General features: G+C 38.4%; 1 protein-coding gene across 1 annotated transcript in view; it reads right to left on the bottom strand.

The window, feature by feature from the left end:
* Positions 1 to 2,545: 2,545 nt before the first annotated feature.
* The window catches only part of LOC137647168 (lachesin-like), a 199,561-nt gene continuing 182,687 nt past the window's right edge, over positions 2,546 to 19,419 (bottom strand). The window contains exons 5-9 of the mRNA XM_068380450.1: positions 19,209 to 19,365; positions 18,218 to 18,324; positions 17,257 to 17,396; positions 15,089 to 15,215; positions 2,546 to 4,294 (exon numbers count right to left, since the gene is read on the bottom strand). Of these exons, the coding sequence (XP_068236551.1) occupies positions 15,094 to 15,215; positions 17,257 to 17,396; positions 18,218 to 18,324; positions 19,209 to 19,365 (526 nt within the window). The 3' untranslated portion in view covers positions 2,546 to 4,294; positions 15,089 to 15,093. The remainder of the gene's footprint in view (positions 4,295 to 15,088; positions 15,216 to 17,256; positions 17,397 to 18,217; positions 18,325 to 19,208; positions 19,366 to 19,419) is intronic.

Here is a 19,419-nt window from a genome sequence, read left to right as displayed (position 1 = left end):
GGTCCTAGGGTTAGACACGCACAGTCACCTATGAGAGTGCATTCCAAGGTGGTCCTAGGGCCTTCTAGGGAGATATCATTTGAACAAATCTCAAAAGGCTGCAGTGTTACCACTGACTAAATCAGCAGTTTGCAAGCACTCCACTTACAGCACTCGCTCATTGGTTCTGGTACATACAGTACGCACGCCCAGACAATGTACGCACTGTGATTAGCAAATGCTCCTCTTCATGTGTACCCCACAAGCAAACATGATCTTCAGTTCATGCACACACGTGCCCCTCACCCAATGAGCACTCGACATAGGGTTTTTCCCACTCATAGTGAGAATTTTCTGGATCAGAAACCCTCTTCCATAAAGGTTAGCAAGCACACTCCTGCCCACAGGCATCATACAACAGAGGTGCCGATGCCCTTTGGAGTATGCCCTAGAATAGTAAGCACTCTCACTACAAGTATATCACATGCAAGGGAATGCTCCCCAAGGCAACCCCAAACACATTTAGGTACCTAGCCTTTGGGTAGAACAGTCCACAGACCTGACACACTCATCACCAAGAACACATGCTTATCACGGCTCATGTTCCTCGGGGGAAGATCCCAAGACAACGAAGTAGACTAACAGTCAAGTTCTCGCACGATCAGTCTCCATCTAGCATGTGCTCTCATCCTCATAGGTGGTCTCTGATATGTACTACATCTCCCAAGATATCTCCAACCCAGAACAAGAGGGAGTGAGCTAAGGCAAGGAACTCTCCTCTAAACAAGGTAACTTATGCCAAGAACGACTCTGTACAAAAGCAATCCTAACGTGATCGGGTAAGCCATTCAGAGGTACAGTCCTTTAGGACTGTTACCCATGTAGTGTGTGGAAACGCAGGATTTACACCTCAAGGCGCAGTTCAATCCTTTCTACCTCAGTTTACTACTGTCCACACTCGGTCCTTGAACCAAATAGAATCCTGAGAAGTAGTCTTTTTGACTACACCTCACCACATAGGAGGGAAGAAACATCAGAAGCAACAGATGCATGCACCGCTCTGGCAGAAATGAAAAATCCTGAGGCATTGTACTTTCAAGAAGGTATTGGTCCTAATCAGGCCAATGTGGCAATAGGAGCACCAGTAAAAGGAGGGAATATATCAATTCATCAGCTGTTTGGAAGCACCTCAAGGCTACGTTTACCCTGCCTGGAACTCATTGCTGGAACCGGCCAGAGGCTGTAATCAGTGCAAACGACCAAGTCTCTGGACGGATATATTCACTCCAAACCCAGAAGCCAATCTACCTGGGTCATCAGTCTGTAAAACCATTGGACCAACAATGCTTAAAAGAAGGGATATCGTGGGGGCAAAATATGGCAGAGAGAAGCCATAGCTATAAGAAATGCACCAACCAACAAGACCCAGGCACTCTTTCCTCCTGAGGAAGTTTAAGCCACGGTGGAGAAAGAACAGGCTGTCGCCTTGAAGTCAGACATTGCTAAACCAACCTTAAAAACCAGATCGGTAACACCACTGAAATGGGCTGTGAAAAAGGCTCCAACGCTTAAGGTTAGGTCTTCTACACCAGCACCATTCTCCTCTAGGAGACTTTTGGATCTTAGCCCCTTTCATTCCCAGTTAAGTTAACCTAGAAGAGGAAGAGGCTAGAGAGGAGCAAGAGGTTATTAGGAAGGCAATCTTCTTCACCTGCCACAGGTCAGGGTATTGCTTGTTGAGCTAGTGCCAGTACCACAGAACATCGGACCTAAAGGAAGTTTCTAAGCTACATCCTCGAAATGGAGTTTACAAGTTTCTATTTTGGACTGTATACCACCCCTGTGTGTTTCAAGTGTCAACTCTTGCTGGGATCACAACAGAGCTGTTCGTCGTCTCGGATACCTGGACGACAGGCTGATCCAATCTCCCTTTTGGAATCTGCTCCTCCAACAGACACACTAACTTGTTTCTTTGTCATGGATCTGGAAGCATGATCAATTTACAGGCCCAAAGACAAAGCTAGGATCATTTGCCTGGGCATGATGTTAAAAGACCATTGCATTGTGGAATGGTTAACCTTTCAAAGTTTTAGTTAAGACTCGGGAGAGAAGCACAACCCTTCCTTCACAAGACACAGCTTCCCACACTTTAGTATTAATAAGCTTTGGTCCACCTGTCTAACTTGGTTATACATACCTTTGTTTTATAAATAGGGAGAAAGAAACTCTGTGTAGGAACAAATGAGTTTAGAAAGTAATTTGTATTTTTCCACCTTGCCAATTCTTGGCAGGTTCTCAAATAAAGCTAACCAGTGAGGATTTCACGCCATTGCAGAGCCTGTAACTACAGACACTAAATAGTAACTTCTTAACAGCTGAATTTCCAGCTTCCCTGAAATCATACCCTTAAAATGAAGAGTTGTAAAGTTTATAATTTCAAAAACGTAAGAAATTGATAACATTTCTAGTTGAATGTCACATCCATCATATGTCAGACTGATCTTTAACCTCATGGAAAAGTGGTAAAACGCTAGACATCTTTAGGGACTAGTTAAAAAATACAATCTTTCAAGGACTTTTTTTTATTGGCAGAAAAACATACAAAATATTGTATAATTCAAACCACAACATATAAGATTTTAAAATCAGTTTCATTCACTCTCATGCTTCTTACACAATGTAATATAGGAATGCTCACACTAGCTTATATACATACATACACTTGAAATTGCACAACTATTTTTATACAAATACCTTACTTATAAAATGCAGCATGACAAACCCTATGGATTCCACAGTAACCCACATGTACTGTCTCCTGAAAACCCTATGGTTGTAAGCTATGAAATTTGGGAAAAAATTGTGTATATCCTACAGTTGTTGACAAAAATTAACAAAAGAATTCCATTAATATAATTAGCCTAAATACTTATTGCCTCGTTAAGGTCCGAATTGTACCTTAAAAGATTGTTCAAGGGTAAATCCATAGTACATATTTTAATTTGCAATATTTGTACCTTTTTTTAATGGACCACAATTGTTCAGCTTCCTGAGTGTTAATGGTTGTGCTGAAGAAGTCCATTATCTGCACTTTGTATAACTATTTACTTCATTACTGGCAACATTTAACATTGATAAAATTACAATGTTAAATGATTCCTATCCATTTCAATTTAATATTTATATTGTCTATTCATATTTATTAAAAATGATCCTGATAGTATCACATAAAACAAACTTAAACTATATACAGTACATGCTAATGAGGCTTGTGACCACTAAGTCAGGCATCAAGAATCTCCGATTTACCTCTGCGTCTGTGAAACATTAACACTATTAATTTATCCTTTTCATTTTAGTATCTCATTGCATTTGTTACCCAATGCATTACTGTACTAGAGTGACTATGCAGAGGTTAAAATAGTATTGTCCCTTTCTACCATAATTGGTCCTAAACAAAGTTAGTTTGTTTTCCCTCTATACCTTGCAAAAATTATCCATTGCATGAAGCTCATATCTATGGTCATTATTTATGAGCAAATTAAACATTATAAGAACTAGTGAAACTTCAAATTTGCTTATTTTGATTATGTGATGTAATATTAAACAGTAGCTAGAAAAGGCCACGGTTTGGGTATACTGTACAGTACTTCTTTTTTCAAGGTATACATAGCTTTTTGAAAAACCAAAATTTAAGCCATTCGAATGAATTACATTTCATCCCAGTAAACAACACTGATATTTCCTACAATTAATAAGTACTTTTCCTGCTTCTTAAAGGATAAATATTTAATTCTGCTACATTGTTAGTTAAAAAACACTAATGCAAAAAGAAAAAATAATGAAGTCCAAGACACCTGCACTATCAAAAATGGTAGTTGAAAAAAAACAAAAAAAAACCTACATATGAAAATTTTAACTATAATACATCTATCATATATAGGCACATCCTTCAGTGGTATTAACCTGATTTAACATTAAACTAATTAGAAGCCACAAAATTTGAATCCCTTACCAACTAATTTGCAATGAAATAAATCCCAAACATATGTCCTATTATACTTAAGGTCATATATTTTACAATTTCATTTGACATAACAGCGATGTTAACAAATATTCAATAATTGGGGTCTGAAAACTATAGGATTCAATACATACGGACATAACGTCATAATGGCCGACTAGGGCTGGTTTTGTGAAGAAATAATGGCCAACAGTGAAATTATAAGGATGTGGTTTATCTGAAGACTGGGATTATTACCCCCTGCTGTATACAGCAATAGTCCTGGATATCGGATATTAGGTACCGAATGTTCTGGAAAAGAAAACATGAGTATTAAATATTGTACTGGGTTTGTGTATTTTTATGGTTCTTGTTCAATTTTTAATAACTGTATAATATCTTTGCCATGTTTTGATATGTCTTGAATTAATAATTTCCACATTCACAAACAAAATTACAAATGTTTTAACTTTTGTTTTTCCTAAATTTGTAATACAAACTTGAAGTCCTTTTAACGATGGAAATAGCAGAAGCTGGAACACTAGTTAAAACTTAGCGAGTTATCAACCGGCCAGGTAACCATTCGTCGATAAGCCAGTTAGAAAGTGGCAGTCCTAGGACTTGTGGGAAGGTTTGTGTTAGCATTCAAATTTGAGGGAAAGACTGGTTCGTATGGTTAGGTAAAGTACAAATACTTTTTTAATGTCCTTTGTTCCTACACAATACAAATCTTTGTCCTTTAATATCAGAGAGTTGTCCTTAGGTGGGCGGAAGTGCCCATTTCAACTGGCTGGAAACTTAACCTGAGAACTCAAAACTCTTGCGTCTGTGATGTTTGCAGCAGAGTTAAGAGTTCCTTGCACCTCCTTTACCAGTGGTAGTTTACCAGCAGGTTCATGGCCCTGCGTCGGGGGTTGTTTCAGAGCTGAAAATCTGTGTCATAGACCTGGTATAAAGAATGATTAACTGCTGAAACAAGTGTTGGGCCTAGTACGTGCCACTCGCCACTCCCTCATCACAGGAGTGTGGGGAAAACTCCTCCGTACTCAAGTACAAAGGTTACCGCAAGCTGAATGGGGCATACCTGCATCAAGATGTAGTTAAGCTGGCATGGTTTCAAAGCTGTACCACCAAGAGGGAAAAATCATTCAGGCTTTCCTTTTCTACCAGACTTATGTCACTTTTGCCTTGATCCAATGGGCAAATGGTGCTGTGAAAGGAGCAAAGTTAGCTTATCCCAAATCGCTGTGTGGCTACAACAGGACCTTTGGAAGAAATCTGTGGGTTATATCCCACAGGAAGAGGACAGTTAACATGGCATGACATTAGCCTTTAATTGTCCACGTCAAGTTTCAATCTGGCGAGAGATGTTTGTTACAAAGACAGTGGGATTTCTGCTTCGTCAGAATTAGACAAATAGTGGAAATCTACAGCAGAAACTAACGATGCCTCTACCAAACAGATGGGAATATGGCTCATTAAACCAGATCATGTCTATTGAAGAATAGGTAGCACATTGCATGCATTGATAAAACCACTTCTAATCCAGTCATCAAGAAAATGCAACGTTAGGTCTGGTCAGATGCAAGATAGGCGAGGCCTGAGAATACCAGGTGAAGTCGTCGTTAATTTTAGTCATTGTGCTACGGTTAACCCTTTGTTAAATGTCCTCTGCTTTGTATCAAACAATGAATTTCCAACATTAAATGGGACTATGTCTACTTTTGCAGCTGAAAAAGATAGCACGAGTTAGGTGAAGCCAACCCAGGCCAGAATTTTAACAATTAAACTTACAGCTTCTTGGAATGGATCCCAGGTGAAGCCAACCCAGGCCAGAATTTTAACAATTAAACTTACAGCTTCTTGGAATGGATCCCTTAGCTACCATCAGATTACATTTTTGTAACTGTCTTTTGACAGACGCGTTGCTGCTGGCGTGGGTCATCTAGCGAGGTACGATAGAGCTAGGAGAGGTGTCTGGAAAGACTACTGCTGTAGGTGGCACTTAAAACATTAGCAGAAGCACGACTGAAATACAATTTAGTGACGAGACTGCTGCAAGATTAACTCCTCGTACTGCTGTGGGATCCTTATCAAGAAGTTAACTGAAGGTCTGATGAAGACTGCTCCACAATTTGTGCCCCTATCGTCTAGAAAGCATGTTAGGAGAGATGAGACTGCAGCAAGATTAACTCCTCGTAATGGTGTGTGATGCTGGCAAGAGGTTTCCCAAAGGTCTGATGAAAGACTGCGCCACAATTTGTGCCCCCTATCGTCTGGAATCCATGTTAGGAGACATGAGACTGCTTCATGATTAACTCCTCATATTGTCTGGCAAGAAGTCTCCTGAAGGTCTGATGAAGACTGCTCCACAATTTGTGCAACCTATCATCTGGAATCCATGTTAGGAGAGATGAGACTGCTTCATGATTAACTCCTCATATTGGTGTGTGATGCTGGCAAGAAGTCTCCTGAAGGTCCGATGAAGACTGCTCCACAATTTGTGCCCCTATCGTCTGGAATCCATGTTAGGAGAGATGAGACTGCTTCATGATTAACTCCTCATATTGGTGTGAGTCTCCTGAAGGTCTGATGAAGACTGCTCCACAATTTGTGCCCCCTATCATCTAAAATGCATGTTAGGAGAGATGAGACAGCTTCAAGATTAACTCCTCGTATTGGTGTGTGATGCTGGCAAGAAGTCTCCTGAAGGTCTGATGAAGACTGCTCCACAATTTGTGCCCCCTATCGTCTGGAATCCATGTTAGGAGAGATGAGACTGCTTCATGATTAACTCCTCATATTGGTGTGTGATCCTGGCAAGAAGTCTCCTGGAGGTCTGACGAAGACTGCTCCACAATTTGTGCCCCCTATCATCTGGAATCCATGTTAGGAGAGATGAGACTGCTTCATGATTAACTCCTCATATTGATGTGTGATGCTGGCAAGAAGTCTCCTGAAGGTCTGATGAAGACTGCTCCACAATTTGTGCAACCTATCATCTGGAATCCATGTTAGGAGAGATGAGACTGCTTCATGATTAACTCCTCATATTGGTGTGTGATGCTGGCAAGAAGTCTCCTGAAGGTCTGATGAAGACTGCTCCACAATTTGTGCCCCTATCGTCTGGTATCCATGTTAGGAGAGATGAGACTGCTTCATGATTAACTCCTCATATTGGTGTGAGTCTCCTGAAGGTCTGATGAAGACTGCTCCACAATTTGTGCCCACTATCATCTAAAATGCATGTTAGGAGAGATGAGACTGCTTCATGATTAACTCCTCATATTGGTGTGTGATGCTGGCAAGAAGTCTCCTGAAGGTCTGATGAAGACTGCTCCACAATTTGTGCCCCTATCGTCTGGAATCCATGTTAGGAGAGATGAGACTGCTTCATGATTAACTCCTCATATTGGTGTGAGTCTCCTGAAGGTCTGATGAAGACTGCTCCACAATTTGTGCCCCCTATCATCTAAAATGCATGTTAGGAGAGATGAGACAGCTTCAAGATTAACTCCTCGTATTGGTGTGTGATGCTGGCAAGAAGTCTCCTGAAGGTCTGATGAAGACTGCTCCACAATTTGTGCCCCTATCGTCTGGAATCCATGTTAGGAGAGATGAGACTGCTTCATGATTAACTCCTCATATTGGTGTGAGTCTCCTGAAGGTCTGATGAAGACTGCTCCACAATTTGTGCCCCCTATCATCTAAAATGCATGTTAGGAGAGATGAGACAGCTTCAAGATTAACTCCTCGTATTGGTGTGTGATGCTGGCAAGAAGTCTCCTGAAGGTCTGATGAAGACTGCTCCACAATTTGTGCCCCCTATCGTCTGGAATCCATGTTAGGAGAGATGAGACTGCTTCATGATTAACTCCTCATATTGGTGTGAGTCTCCTGAAGGTCTGATGAAGACTGCTCCACAATTTGTGCCCCCTATCATCTAAAATGCATGTTAGGAGAGATGAGACAGCTTCAAGATTAACTCCTCGTATTGGTGTGTGATGCTGGCAAGAAGTCTCCTGAAGGTCTGATGAAGACTGCTCCACAATTTGTGCCCCCTATCGTCTGGAATCCATGTTAGGAGAGATGAGACTGCTTCATGATTAACTCCTCATATTGGTGTGTGATCCTGGCAAGAAGTCTCCTGAAGGTCTGACGAAGACTGTTCCACAATTTGTGCCCCCTATCATCTGGAATCCATGTTAGGAGAGATGAGACTGCTTCATGATTAACTCCTCATATTGGTGTGTGATCCTGGCAAGAAGTCTCCTGAAGGTCTGACGAAGACTGTTCCACAATTTGTGCCCCCTATCATCTGGAATCCATGTTAGGAGAGATGAGACTGCTTCATGATTAACTCCTCATATTGATGTGTGATGCTGACAAGAAGTCTCCTGAAGGTCTGATGAAGACTGCTCCACAATTTGTGCAACCTATCATCTGGAATCCATGTTAGGAGAGATGAGACTGCTTCATGATTAACTCCTCATATTGGTGTGTGATCCTGGCAAGAAGTCTCCTGAAGGTCTGACGAAGACTGTTCCACAATTTGTGCCCCCTATCATCTGGAATCCATGTTAGGAGAGATGAGACAGCTTCAAGATTAACTCCTCGTATTGGTGTGTGATGCTGGCAAGAAGTCTCCTGAAGGTCTGATGAAGACTGCTCCACAATTTGTGCAACCTATCATCTGGAATCCATGTTAGGAGAGATGAGACTGCTTCATGATTAACTCCTCATATTGGTGTGTGATCCTGGCAAGAAGTCTCCTGAAGGTCTGACGAAGACTGTTCCACAATTTGTGCCCCCTATCATCTGGAATCCATGTTAGGAGAGATGAGACAGCTTCAAGATTAACTCCTCGTATTGGTGTGTGATGCTGGCAAGAAGTCTCCTGAAGGTCTGATGAAGACTGCTCCACAATTTGTGCCCCTATCGTCTGGAATCCATGTTAGGAGAGATGAGACTGCTTCATGATTAACTCCTCATATTGGTGTGAGTCTCCTGAAGGTCTGATGAAGACTGCTCCACAATTTGTGCCCCCTATCATCTAAAATGCATGTTAGGAGAGATGAGACAGCTTCAAGATTAACTCCTCGTATTGGTGTGTGATGCTGGCAAGAAGTCTCCTGAAGGTCTGATGAAGACTGCTCCACAATTTGTGCCCCTATCGTCTGGAATCCATGGTAGGAGAGATGAGACAGCTCCAAGATTAACTCCTCATATTGGTGTGTGATGCTGGCAAGAAGTATCCTGAAGGTCTGATGACGACTGCTCCACAATTTGTGCCCCTATCGTCTGGAATCCATGGTAGGAGAGATGAGACAGCTCCAAGATTAACTCCTCATATTGGTGTGTGATGCTGGCAAGAAGTATCCTGAATGTCTGATGACGACTGCTCCACAATTTGTGCCCCTATCGTCTGGAATCCGTACTGGTGTGTGATGCTGGTAAGAGGTTTCCCGAAGGTCTGATGAAAGACTGCTCCATAATTTGTGCCCCCTAGCATCTTCCAAAGAAACGGGATGAGACAAGGATGACCTCTACAAGAGAAAGCTTTGAAATCGGCACTAGAGGAAGATCCTTCACTGGAGAACAAGAACTGAAGGGCACCTGGAAGCAATTCACTCCGCAGTGGCTGGAAACCAACCAGGCCACTCCAAAAACACGTGGGGTAACCAAGTTTGTAGGAGGGACTGGAACCACTAACAAACTGATCCAAGAGGGATCACAGGGCACTTCTCTTGGGGAGGGGGGGAAACACCAACAGAAGATAATCCTTGTAGCTTACTGAAAGTCTCTTAGTTCAGATGGTCCAAGTAGACCAAGATAAAAAATGCCAGATGTCCAAGATCCTCCTCCGAGGAAGGAAGACCAGAATATGTTGTCAGGCAACCTTGAGAGCATGCCCTAAGGGGCTAGTACTCCACAGGAGGACCTCTTGAGGGTAAAGACTGGCTATGCAGCCGACAAGGTCCTCGTTATAATCCGCAGGCTCTACAAGTTCCGTGAAGATTTGTGTGGAGATCCTCTGAAGAAGGATCAGGGCAATGCTGACAAGCAACCTTGTGAGGACATTTCTAAAAGCTAAGTGCTAGGTCCTGGGCAAAACCTGGGACTGCAGCAGAGGTAGTACTAAAAGTTGCTTGCAGGATTTAGAAATTACACTTACAATCAGGATGAAGGATGCCAGGGGCTTCAATGATCCTTCCCCAAAGAATAATTACCAAAACAAGGTTGACAAGCAACCTTCCGAGCATGCTCCAAAGAGCTAGTGTGCTGGATAAGCTCCTGAAGGGCAACACCTAGTGAGGTGGACTTACAATACATACTTGGCTGTAGGAAGGGCAAAGTCTGCGATCCCTAATGTCCTTTGGCAGGAGGACTGATAACTCCTGTAAACTACACCTCCCGCGTAATCATGCAGAGAAACCTATAAAATCCAAAAGCAACTCCAGGTTGGATAATCTGTGCTTCAAGATCATCTGCTTCGAATCTACCATATTGTAAACACCATCTTAGCCAGAGAAAGACACCCTTCAGGAGGAAACCTTTTTTATCCCTATGTTCGTAAGTGGATAAAGAAACTATTCTCTCCTAACTGGCCTCTGGAGGAGACTACTCAAAAAGGCAAAGAGGTTAAAAGAAATCTCAAATATATATTATTAATAAAATACCAGCCAAACAACAGACCTAGTTCGAAATGCAACAATCTTACTGCATAAGCAGGATGCTATAAGCCCAATGGCTCCAACAGGGAAAAAAAGCCCAGTGAGTAAAGGAAATAAACTTTAAAAATTAGTAATAAAGCAATCAAAATATTTTTAGAACAGTAGCAAAATTTAAATATATGTTTCATATATAAACTATAAAAATTAACCCTGGATAGGTACGGTGGGTCGTTTGCGACCCCGAGCGTAAAAAAAAAACAGGTTTTTCTCACGTGACTCACCCCTGTGACTGAATTTGTGGGTGATCGACCTGCAGGAGGTGTCTCCCCTACACGCTCTAGTAGTGTCCAGATGTGCATTGCTGTAGCTGTACTCCTTCCCCGATTTCTGAGACGCGTCGGGGTCGTTCGCGTCCGAGTTTACCCTTCTGAGGTAGTTTGCATAATTATCAAAGTTATTACGTATTATGAAATTGTCGTAGAATTGTGCAACTTGTATAGGTTATCAGTTGTGGAAAGTCTTGGTGGATTGTTTGGCTACCATGTGCATGTTTTTTTTTTTTAGTTAAAATGTCGTTCATCACCACGAGGACCATTTTACCGCGAGTGCCCCTTTTTCATTTTTTTTCATTTTTTTGCCAAGTCATTTTTCCGTAAGATATTGCCAAATAGTGTCGTAAAACTTTTGCTTGTTTAGTGTTGGAAAGTGTGTCTAGATGATCTGGCTACCCATGCATGACTTTGTTTTTGTCAGATACGACGTAGTTATTGGTATATTGGGTATTTAACTGTGGTTACCAATTTCTGTTTTTTTTTCAATATTTGTAAAAATTAGTACGTAGTAAGGAATTGCCGTATATTATTCATTTTTTTTTCATGTTTATGTGTTAGAAAGTGTGCCTTGATGGTTGGGCTAACACGTGCATGTCTTTTTTTTTATCTGAGATGTCGTATATTAGAATGTCGGGCATTTTACCGCGAGTGTCCCTTTTTAATTTTTTTGCCAAGTCATTTTTCCGTAAGATATTGCGAAATAGTGTCGTAAAACTTTTGCTTTTTTAATGTTGGAAAGTGTGTCTAGATGATCTGGCTACCCATGCGTGATTTTGTTTTTGTCAGATACGACGTAGTTATTGGTATATTGGGTATTTAACTGCGGTTGCCAATTTCTGTTTTTTTTTCAATATTTGTAAAAATTTACTACGTAGTAAGGAATTGCCGTATATTATTGATTTTTTTTTCATGTTTATGTGGTAGAAAGTGTGCCTTGATGGTTGGGCTAACACGTGCATGTCTTTTTTTTTATCTGAGATGCCGTATATTAGAATGTTGGGCATTTTTCCGCGAGTGCCCCTTTTTATTTGTTTTGCATTTTTTTGCTTAGTCATGTTACCGTAAGGAATTGGCAAGTAGTGTCGCAAAACTTATATTTTTATAGTGTTGGAAAGTGTTTCTAGATGATCTGGCTACCCATGCCTATTTTTTTTTTAGCCAGATATGGCGTATATATAAGTATGTGTTCGATTTTCCTGTGATTGCCATTTTTTCGTTTTTTCCCATTTCTTTCAAAATTACTACGTACTAAGGAACTATCACAGAGTAATATTTCATTTATATGTTTATTTGTCGGAAAATATGCCTTGATGGTTTGCCTAGCACGTGGCTGAAATTTTTTTTTTCTGAAATGCCGTATATTAGAATGGCCATTTTTCCACGAGTGCCCCTTTTTATTTGTTTTGCATTTTTTTGCTTAGTCATGTTACCGTAAGGAATTGGCAAGTAGTGTCGCAAAACTTATATTTTTATAGTGTTGGAAAGTGTTTCTAGATGATCTGGCTACCCATGCCTATCTTTTTTTTAGCCAGATATGGCGTATATATAGGTATGTGTTCGATTTTCCGGTGATTGCCATTTTTTCGTTTTTTCCCAATTCTTTCAAAATTACTACGTACTAAGGAACTATCACAAAGTAATGATTCCTCTAGATGTTTATTTGTCGGAAAATTTTGTTTACTTTTTTTTTTGATTGAATATCATCAAATTTTTTTAGCTAAAATATTGTTTTACATTTTTTTTTTCGATTTTATTTCCCTTCAAAAAAAATTTTTTGGGTCAGAATTTTAATTTTATAGTCGTAAAATAATCGACAATTATCCAGCAACCCACCATACAATTTTTATGCATATCCAATAATAATTAGATTAGTAAATAACACCTTGAAATTGACATACCCTTCCTACATTTCAAGTGGCAGATTAGGGAGTCTGAGTCAGTGTGGTTGGCGGCCATTTTGTGGACATATCCGAAGCGTAAGCTGCCCTATCTTTATATATTCTTGTTCCCTATAGAATTTGTGATATTTTGGTATATTTTTACCTGCATAAATATCATATTATATATTAAATATATGTATTTTTTTACGAAATTTCCAAGTACTCAAAAAATTACCTTTAGATATGGCCCCTGATATAAATGTAATTTACAAAATAATGAAGATTTTTTTACATATTTCTATTTTAGGATAACATATGTTTATTCCCTAAAAATATTAGCCACTTCCTATTTCATTTGGGTACCCAAAAAAATTCATGAAATTTGGACAATTTTTTTTGGCCAAAAAAAGTTACCCTTTTTTTCTCATTTCAGATCTTCACCTCCATGGGTCTGACTTCATCCAAAATACATCAAGATGTGTCCTAAACATTCAAGAATCAATTCCTAAAAGGATTTGTGTATATATGTATAAACTTTTTTTTTATGAATTTTTATGTCAGGTCTTTTTTTTTTCTACTTAATTTTTTAAAATATTTATAATAAATAGTTTTTCTGCAGATGAGTAGTATTTATCTTTACAGTTGTTTTAAGCATTCATTGAAGTTTTTTTTGGCAAAAGAAAAAAGGAGGTTACTGCAAAAACTGATTTTTCAAGATTTTTTTTTGGCGTCGGGGTCGTTCGCGTCCGAGTATACCCTTAAAGGGGTGTCCGAGGACCGTACCTATCCAGGGTTAAAACAAAATACAGAAAGTATATAAACTATAAAAACTATTAAAAAAAATACAGAAAGAGGAAGATAAATAAGGTAGAATAGTGTACTCTCAAGCAAGATAACTCCTAAAACAGTGGGAGAGCATAGTACAGAAGCCATTGCATTAAACAAGATTAAAGCACAAAAGTTTGAGTTGGGAGCCTCCTAGAAGAGCTGCTTACCGCAGCTTAAGTCTCTCTATCTTTACCAAGAGGGAAGTAGTCACTGATCAATTACAGTGTAGTAGTTAACTCCTTGACCAAAGAAGATATGTTAGGTAATCTCAGTGATGGCAGGTGTATTAGGATAGAGGAGAATGTGGAAAGAATAGTCCAGACTATTTGATGAATGTGTAGGCAAAGGAAAAATAAGCTTTAGCCAGAGATAAGAGTCCAGTTTAGTACTGTCTAGCCAGTCAAGGATCCAATAACTAGTCATATCATCTAAAGAGGATCATTTGTTCTTCAGAACTGCTTCCCTAGAAGGATGACCAACAACAATAGGGGAACGAATCCCTGTCTAACCAAAGGACAACAATACAGTGTCGCTGAAGCGACTTTACCGTCCATCACATCCACCACAGGAAAGGATAGAAGAGGTGAAGATCACGTCATTCTGTAAATCATAAAAACAATCATGCTGAAAACTGAGAAATAAAAAATTAAAGTTACAGAAAGCTTCTCAACAACATCTGTCCTCACTGATGGTCAATTTCTCAGAGTTGTCAGTGAGCCCACAGGGGTCTATTCCTTCCTCACTGCTAGTAGGTAATAACCCGGTTAGTTGTTGCAGTTTTTATCTCAATTTATAAAGGATGGTGGTTTGTATTGTGTAGGAACAATAAAAAATAAACTTATTAATTAAAATTGCAAATTTATTTGCCATCTATGACAAAAAAATATCACTGATTACATAAAACACAAAATTTTACAATAATCAAAAAGTTTTAACAGTATAGTAGCTTTTAAAAGTATTTGTTTTTTGCAGATATTTAATTTCAGCCAATATGATTATCCAAGATAGCACAATTTTTTTTTCTGTGGTTTCCATGTAGAACACTTTACTAATTTATATTTGTACACATGTAAGAGCAAAAATTGAATATTTGAATGTTATTTTCTTATGTTACATAACTGGAAAATAAGCTCCATGAAATTTTAGCTTTACTTTTTCTTACTATACTGCACCTATTTTTACAATTCTACATTAATTTCTTTAAAGCTACATTACAAAATTTTATCTGATGGTACAATACTCATAATGCATATTCAAGGTGCCAAGTGCCTTTCGTGCAACGCTCATGCTCTGCAGCTGTAAGAGAAGATAATAAAACAAGAAGTTAAAGGAAGAAGAAGACTAGCATACACAATGAATTCCCAAGAGACAGGAATTCCAAATGCTGCCTACCTCTCTCAGTTCCTGAAGAAGATGGCAGCTAAGAGGGCGAGGATTGCCTTGGTAGAGGGCGTGGGCGTGTAGGTAGCAGAATAGCTGAGGGAGCCACACGCGGGCGGGCACACGGGCGTGGTAGTCTCTACAATGACCAGAAATAATACAGTCACAAGGGGCAAGGCAATTGGCAATCAAGGAGCAGCAGCAGCAAAGACTTGGGTTAAAATTTCTTATACCATGGATGTAATTCCCCTGACATTGCCATTACATTTTCAAACAAGTGAAAAAATAGAAACTCTGGCCTCGGTGCCAAATTAACAGTAGGGTCGTGTACAGTATTGTGTATGCAGTGTATATTTGTATAAAAATATTGGATTAATTTCCATCAAATTGATGGAAATGCACACCAGATAGTGATATATCAAGTGTACATTTCTCTCAAAATTTTACTATTTCAATAAACAATATTTCACACAGATTGCAGACCTACATCCTTTTGATTGGATCATTTTAACAGCCATGCTTTTTAATGAATATTCTGTATTTGTAACATGCTGTTTACAATAATTCTGAAAGTTGCTGTTAAAACTAAACTGATTTTGAATTTCCATTAATATTTAAGCAAATTTAAGGCCTACAAAATGGCTTATTTTTCTTTCCAACCTGATCATCACTTATACTTTGCTCATTCAGTTCAAGCACTGACAAATTTTTGTATGCTAAACTTTAATTATACCTGCAGTTTTAAAATAAATATTTTAAACTAATTTTGAATATGGAAGCTTAATATTCCCTGTGTAAGATAAGTTACCAGGTTTGGCAAGATTAGCTTTTAAATCAAGACATTCCTCTTACAGGAAAGAAAATGGTTACTTCTGGAAACTGAAAATTTTAAAATTAAGCAATTTGGAAATTGGAAAATGGGAGCAAACTTCATTAGTTCAATGTTGGCAGTAGTATGCAGACTTGAAATGCATACGACCTAATACTCTCGATGTGGTTACCACAGCATACCATAAACAGCTTAATGACAGAACATGAAAATGCAATTTAAGATTTGGAGGCAAAGAGTAGAGAATTATTTCCATTCAAAAGAAAGAATACCCTCATATGATTAAGTTAAGACAGTGCAATAGAATGCTAAATTGAAATTACTGTACAGAACAGCATTTCAAGGCTTATATGTAGTTTAATTAATTCATGCAGCAATTATTCCCTATTTTTGTCAAAGACATGCATTTCCTACAGAAATGTTAAACAATTTGATTCCTTTCATAATTACTGTAACTTGCTTTCTAGGATGATGCATTCTAGATATCAAATGTCAATGTCTAGATTAACTGTAATAGCTTAATACAACTAACGTAATACACGTACACTAGTTTCAATTCATAATTTCAAAACAATCAAGGTAGAGTATTATGAAAAAGCATACAGTACAAATATTTCTGTAAAATTAATTCTGCTGGTGGCCCCCCCCCCCCAAAAAAAAATTTAGTTTTACAATTCCTCCGTTGGCCCATTGGTACCCCTCTTTATTTGAATTAGAATAAGAGTACGAAACTCAACCTCTCAGCAATTTAAACCATATATTTGCACTCGCTGACGATGTCAGGCAAACTCATTGTAGTTCTACAACCTAACATCAAATGAATTTAAAGCATTTTTTAAAAAAAACTTCCTCACTTTAACACCTATAGGAAGGACATATTATACAGAAGAAAAATTCAGTAAAGCAAAATTGCTTTAATTTAATTTTTTTTTTTAAAGAAAATTTTGCTGTTTCAGTACTGTTTTTTCTCAACAGTTCCAGTAGTTATATTTTTAAAACTTGAATGCAACTATTATCCTGCTACCAATTCAATATTTAATTCAGATTGCAACTATTATCCTGCTACCAATTCAATATTTAATTCAGATGTTCAGAACTTTTGGCCTTTATTCCTTAAGCAGTCTTCTATGACTGAATTGAAAATACTAAGCTGTAGCATGCAATTTCTTAAATTTTTCTAAGAAAGGTGCCATCTACCTTTAGAAATTTCCCTTCTTTAAGATGTGCAGTTTGCAGGAGAAATTTTCATCGCTATGAAAGTAAAGATGCATATTAGATTACCTTGACTAATAATGGTGATGACAATGACATGAATTACTAGAGATGAAACTTTAATTATGAGATATCTTACCAATGAGAGTGACAGTAGCATCAGATTGACCCAATTTGTTGGTAGCCATACATGTGTAATTTCCAAATTGTCGTTTCTCGATGGTAAGAACCCTGAGTGTGGTATCTGTAAATTCGTCGGCAGTAGCAAACTGTGATACTCTGAAATATTGCAAGTAAAACAAGGTTAGTATGAAGAGTTTTATCTGACTCAATGAAATTAGAAAATTCCTATAAAGAAAATGTCTTTAGTTGCATACTCTTACTTTTGATCAAAATTCACTGACAGAAGGCTATGATGGTTGTACAACACAAGATACTGTAGAAGCATTTAGTTTAACTAGTTTTTCCCTAAATATATATAATCCTTCAGTAGAGTTAAGATTCATAAAATATGAACAATTGCCCTACTAGGCCATTACTTTAGAAGTGAAAGTCCTTCAAGATACTGAAACATATATGAAATGCCCAAATAAACTTCTTGCACTACTGTAAACTGTATACCATGATTAAGTGGCCTTGGATACACTAGTATTGTATAGTCTATTAAAGCTTTTACTCTATATAAAAATTTTATATCTTAAAATAATGTAGGTAAAAATATCTACAGTAGTCAATTAAATTATAAGAAATTTGTTTAGAAATTAGGAGATTCATAAGATACAAAAAGAATGGTAGTATATATAATGTAAAGAAGGCTAGGGAAGCTCAATCGAGATACTACAGCCACATAATAAGAGAGGTTCGACCCACCAAGAGCTAAGAACATGCCAGGGATGGGAATTGTGTTGGATGTGGAGAAGAGGATTATGGATATAATGGGAGGGGGAAAAAAGATGCAACATATGAATGGAAAAAGTGGACAGTGGCCAACAATGCAACATGGAGGCATTAACCAGTTAGAAAGACTGAAAATTTATTGCAATAAGATAAGTGTGTGTTTTCATAAACCTTCAGAAACAAAGAATATTGCTGGGCTTTACCTATAATGCTGATTGTTTACTAAAGCTTCCTGCTTGTGGATCCATGTGATGGCTGCTGGAGGATAAGCTTCAACGTGGCACTCGAGATCCATGTCATATTGGAGAGCCTAAGACAGGGGGTTATTATATTATTAAATTTCATTAGAAGCCATTTTCAAGAGCAGGGATGAAAAAAAAGAAAGAAAAAAATTATCGACAAGGTTAAAATATAACTTTAGTCCATTTCTTTTATCGAGGCAGATTTGCACCGACTCGCAGCGGTGCCCTTTTAGCTCGAAAAGTTTCCTGATCGTTGATTGGTTAGAATTATCTCGTCCAACCAATAAGCGATCAGGAAACTGTGGATTTATGGAAACTTTGGCCCTATGGTTTGACAGGTCAGGGATGCCATTTTGCACTAAGTGCAACCAGAGGAACATCCACTGCATCACGAAGTTAGTAGTCAAAAGAATTAAGACAGCCGGACAGAATTAGGAAATAAGCAGGTAAGGGTCATAATTATGGGATGCTGCAAAGACTCAAATTAATGCTTAAAGTGCACCAGATGAGGTTCATTGTAAGCACTAGTCCCATATGGGAATCTTTCCCAAAGTCCTGAAGGGTGTGACACTACCAGTGAACCTCTTCGCTCCACTGTAAGCTTTACTCAGGTCTTTGCAGTATCCTTTAAAGGCCCTAGCTGAACTCATTTATCCTTCCATAATTCTTCTCCCAATTTCTTCCATTATGTCCAGTCACTAATTTTTACTTTGAAATGTCACAGTGAACCCCCTAATCCCAGCCATGGGCATTTTGACACACAAAAAATTTAATCTATCGTACTATTATAATTAAAATGTTTGATAGGACATAAAATTAAATAAAAAAAATCAAATATGCATATTTCACAATTATGGAAAACAATTCAGGAGTAAACATAATATTAAAGGTAAAGTATGTAATTCAAATGCACTTTCTAAAGGTAGTCCAACATTCACGAGATATCCTTTACCTGATATACTCTGGGACGAATAGCTGAAACAACTGGTGCAAACTCCACTTCAACGTTGATGTTCCTGCGAGCACCTCTTCCTACTTGGTTTTCTGCAATACAGTAGTAAGTACCTCTATCCTCCTTGCGGACATTAGCAATCTGAAGGACGTTGCCCCTGTTGAAAAGGCATTACATGGTGAGCAATAAAAATATTGATAAAGGATAGAAG

This window comes from Palaemon carinicauda, chromosome 9, assembly GCF_036898095.1.
Source record: "Palaemon carinicauda isolate YSFRI2023 chromosome 9, ASM3689809v2, whole genome shotgun sequence".
Lineage (NCBI taxonomy): Eukaryota > Metazoa > Arthropoda > Malacostraca > Decapoda > Palaemonidae > Palaemon > Palaemon carinicauda.
Note: the sequence above shows the minus strand (reverse complement) of the source record. Positions and strands in the feature narration are given on the sequence as shown.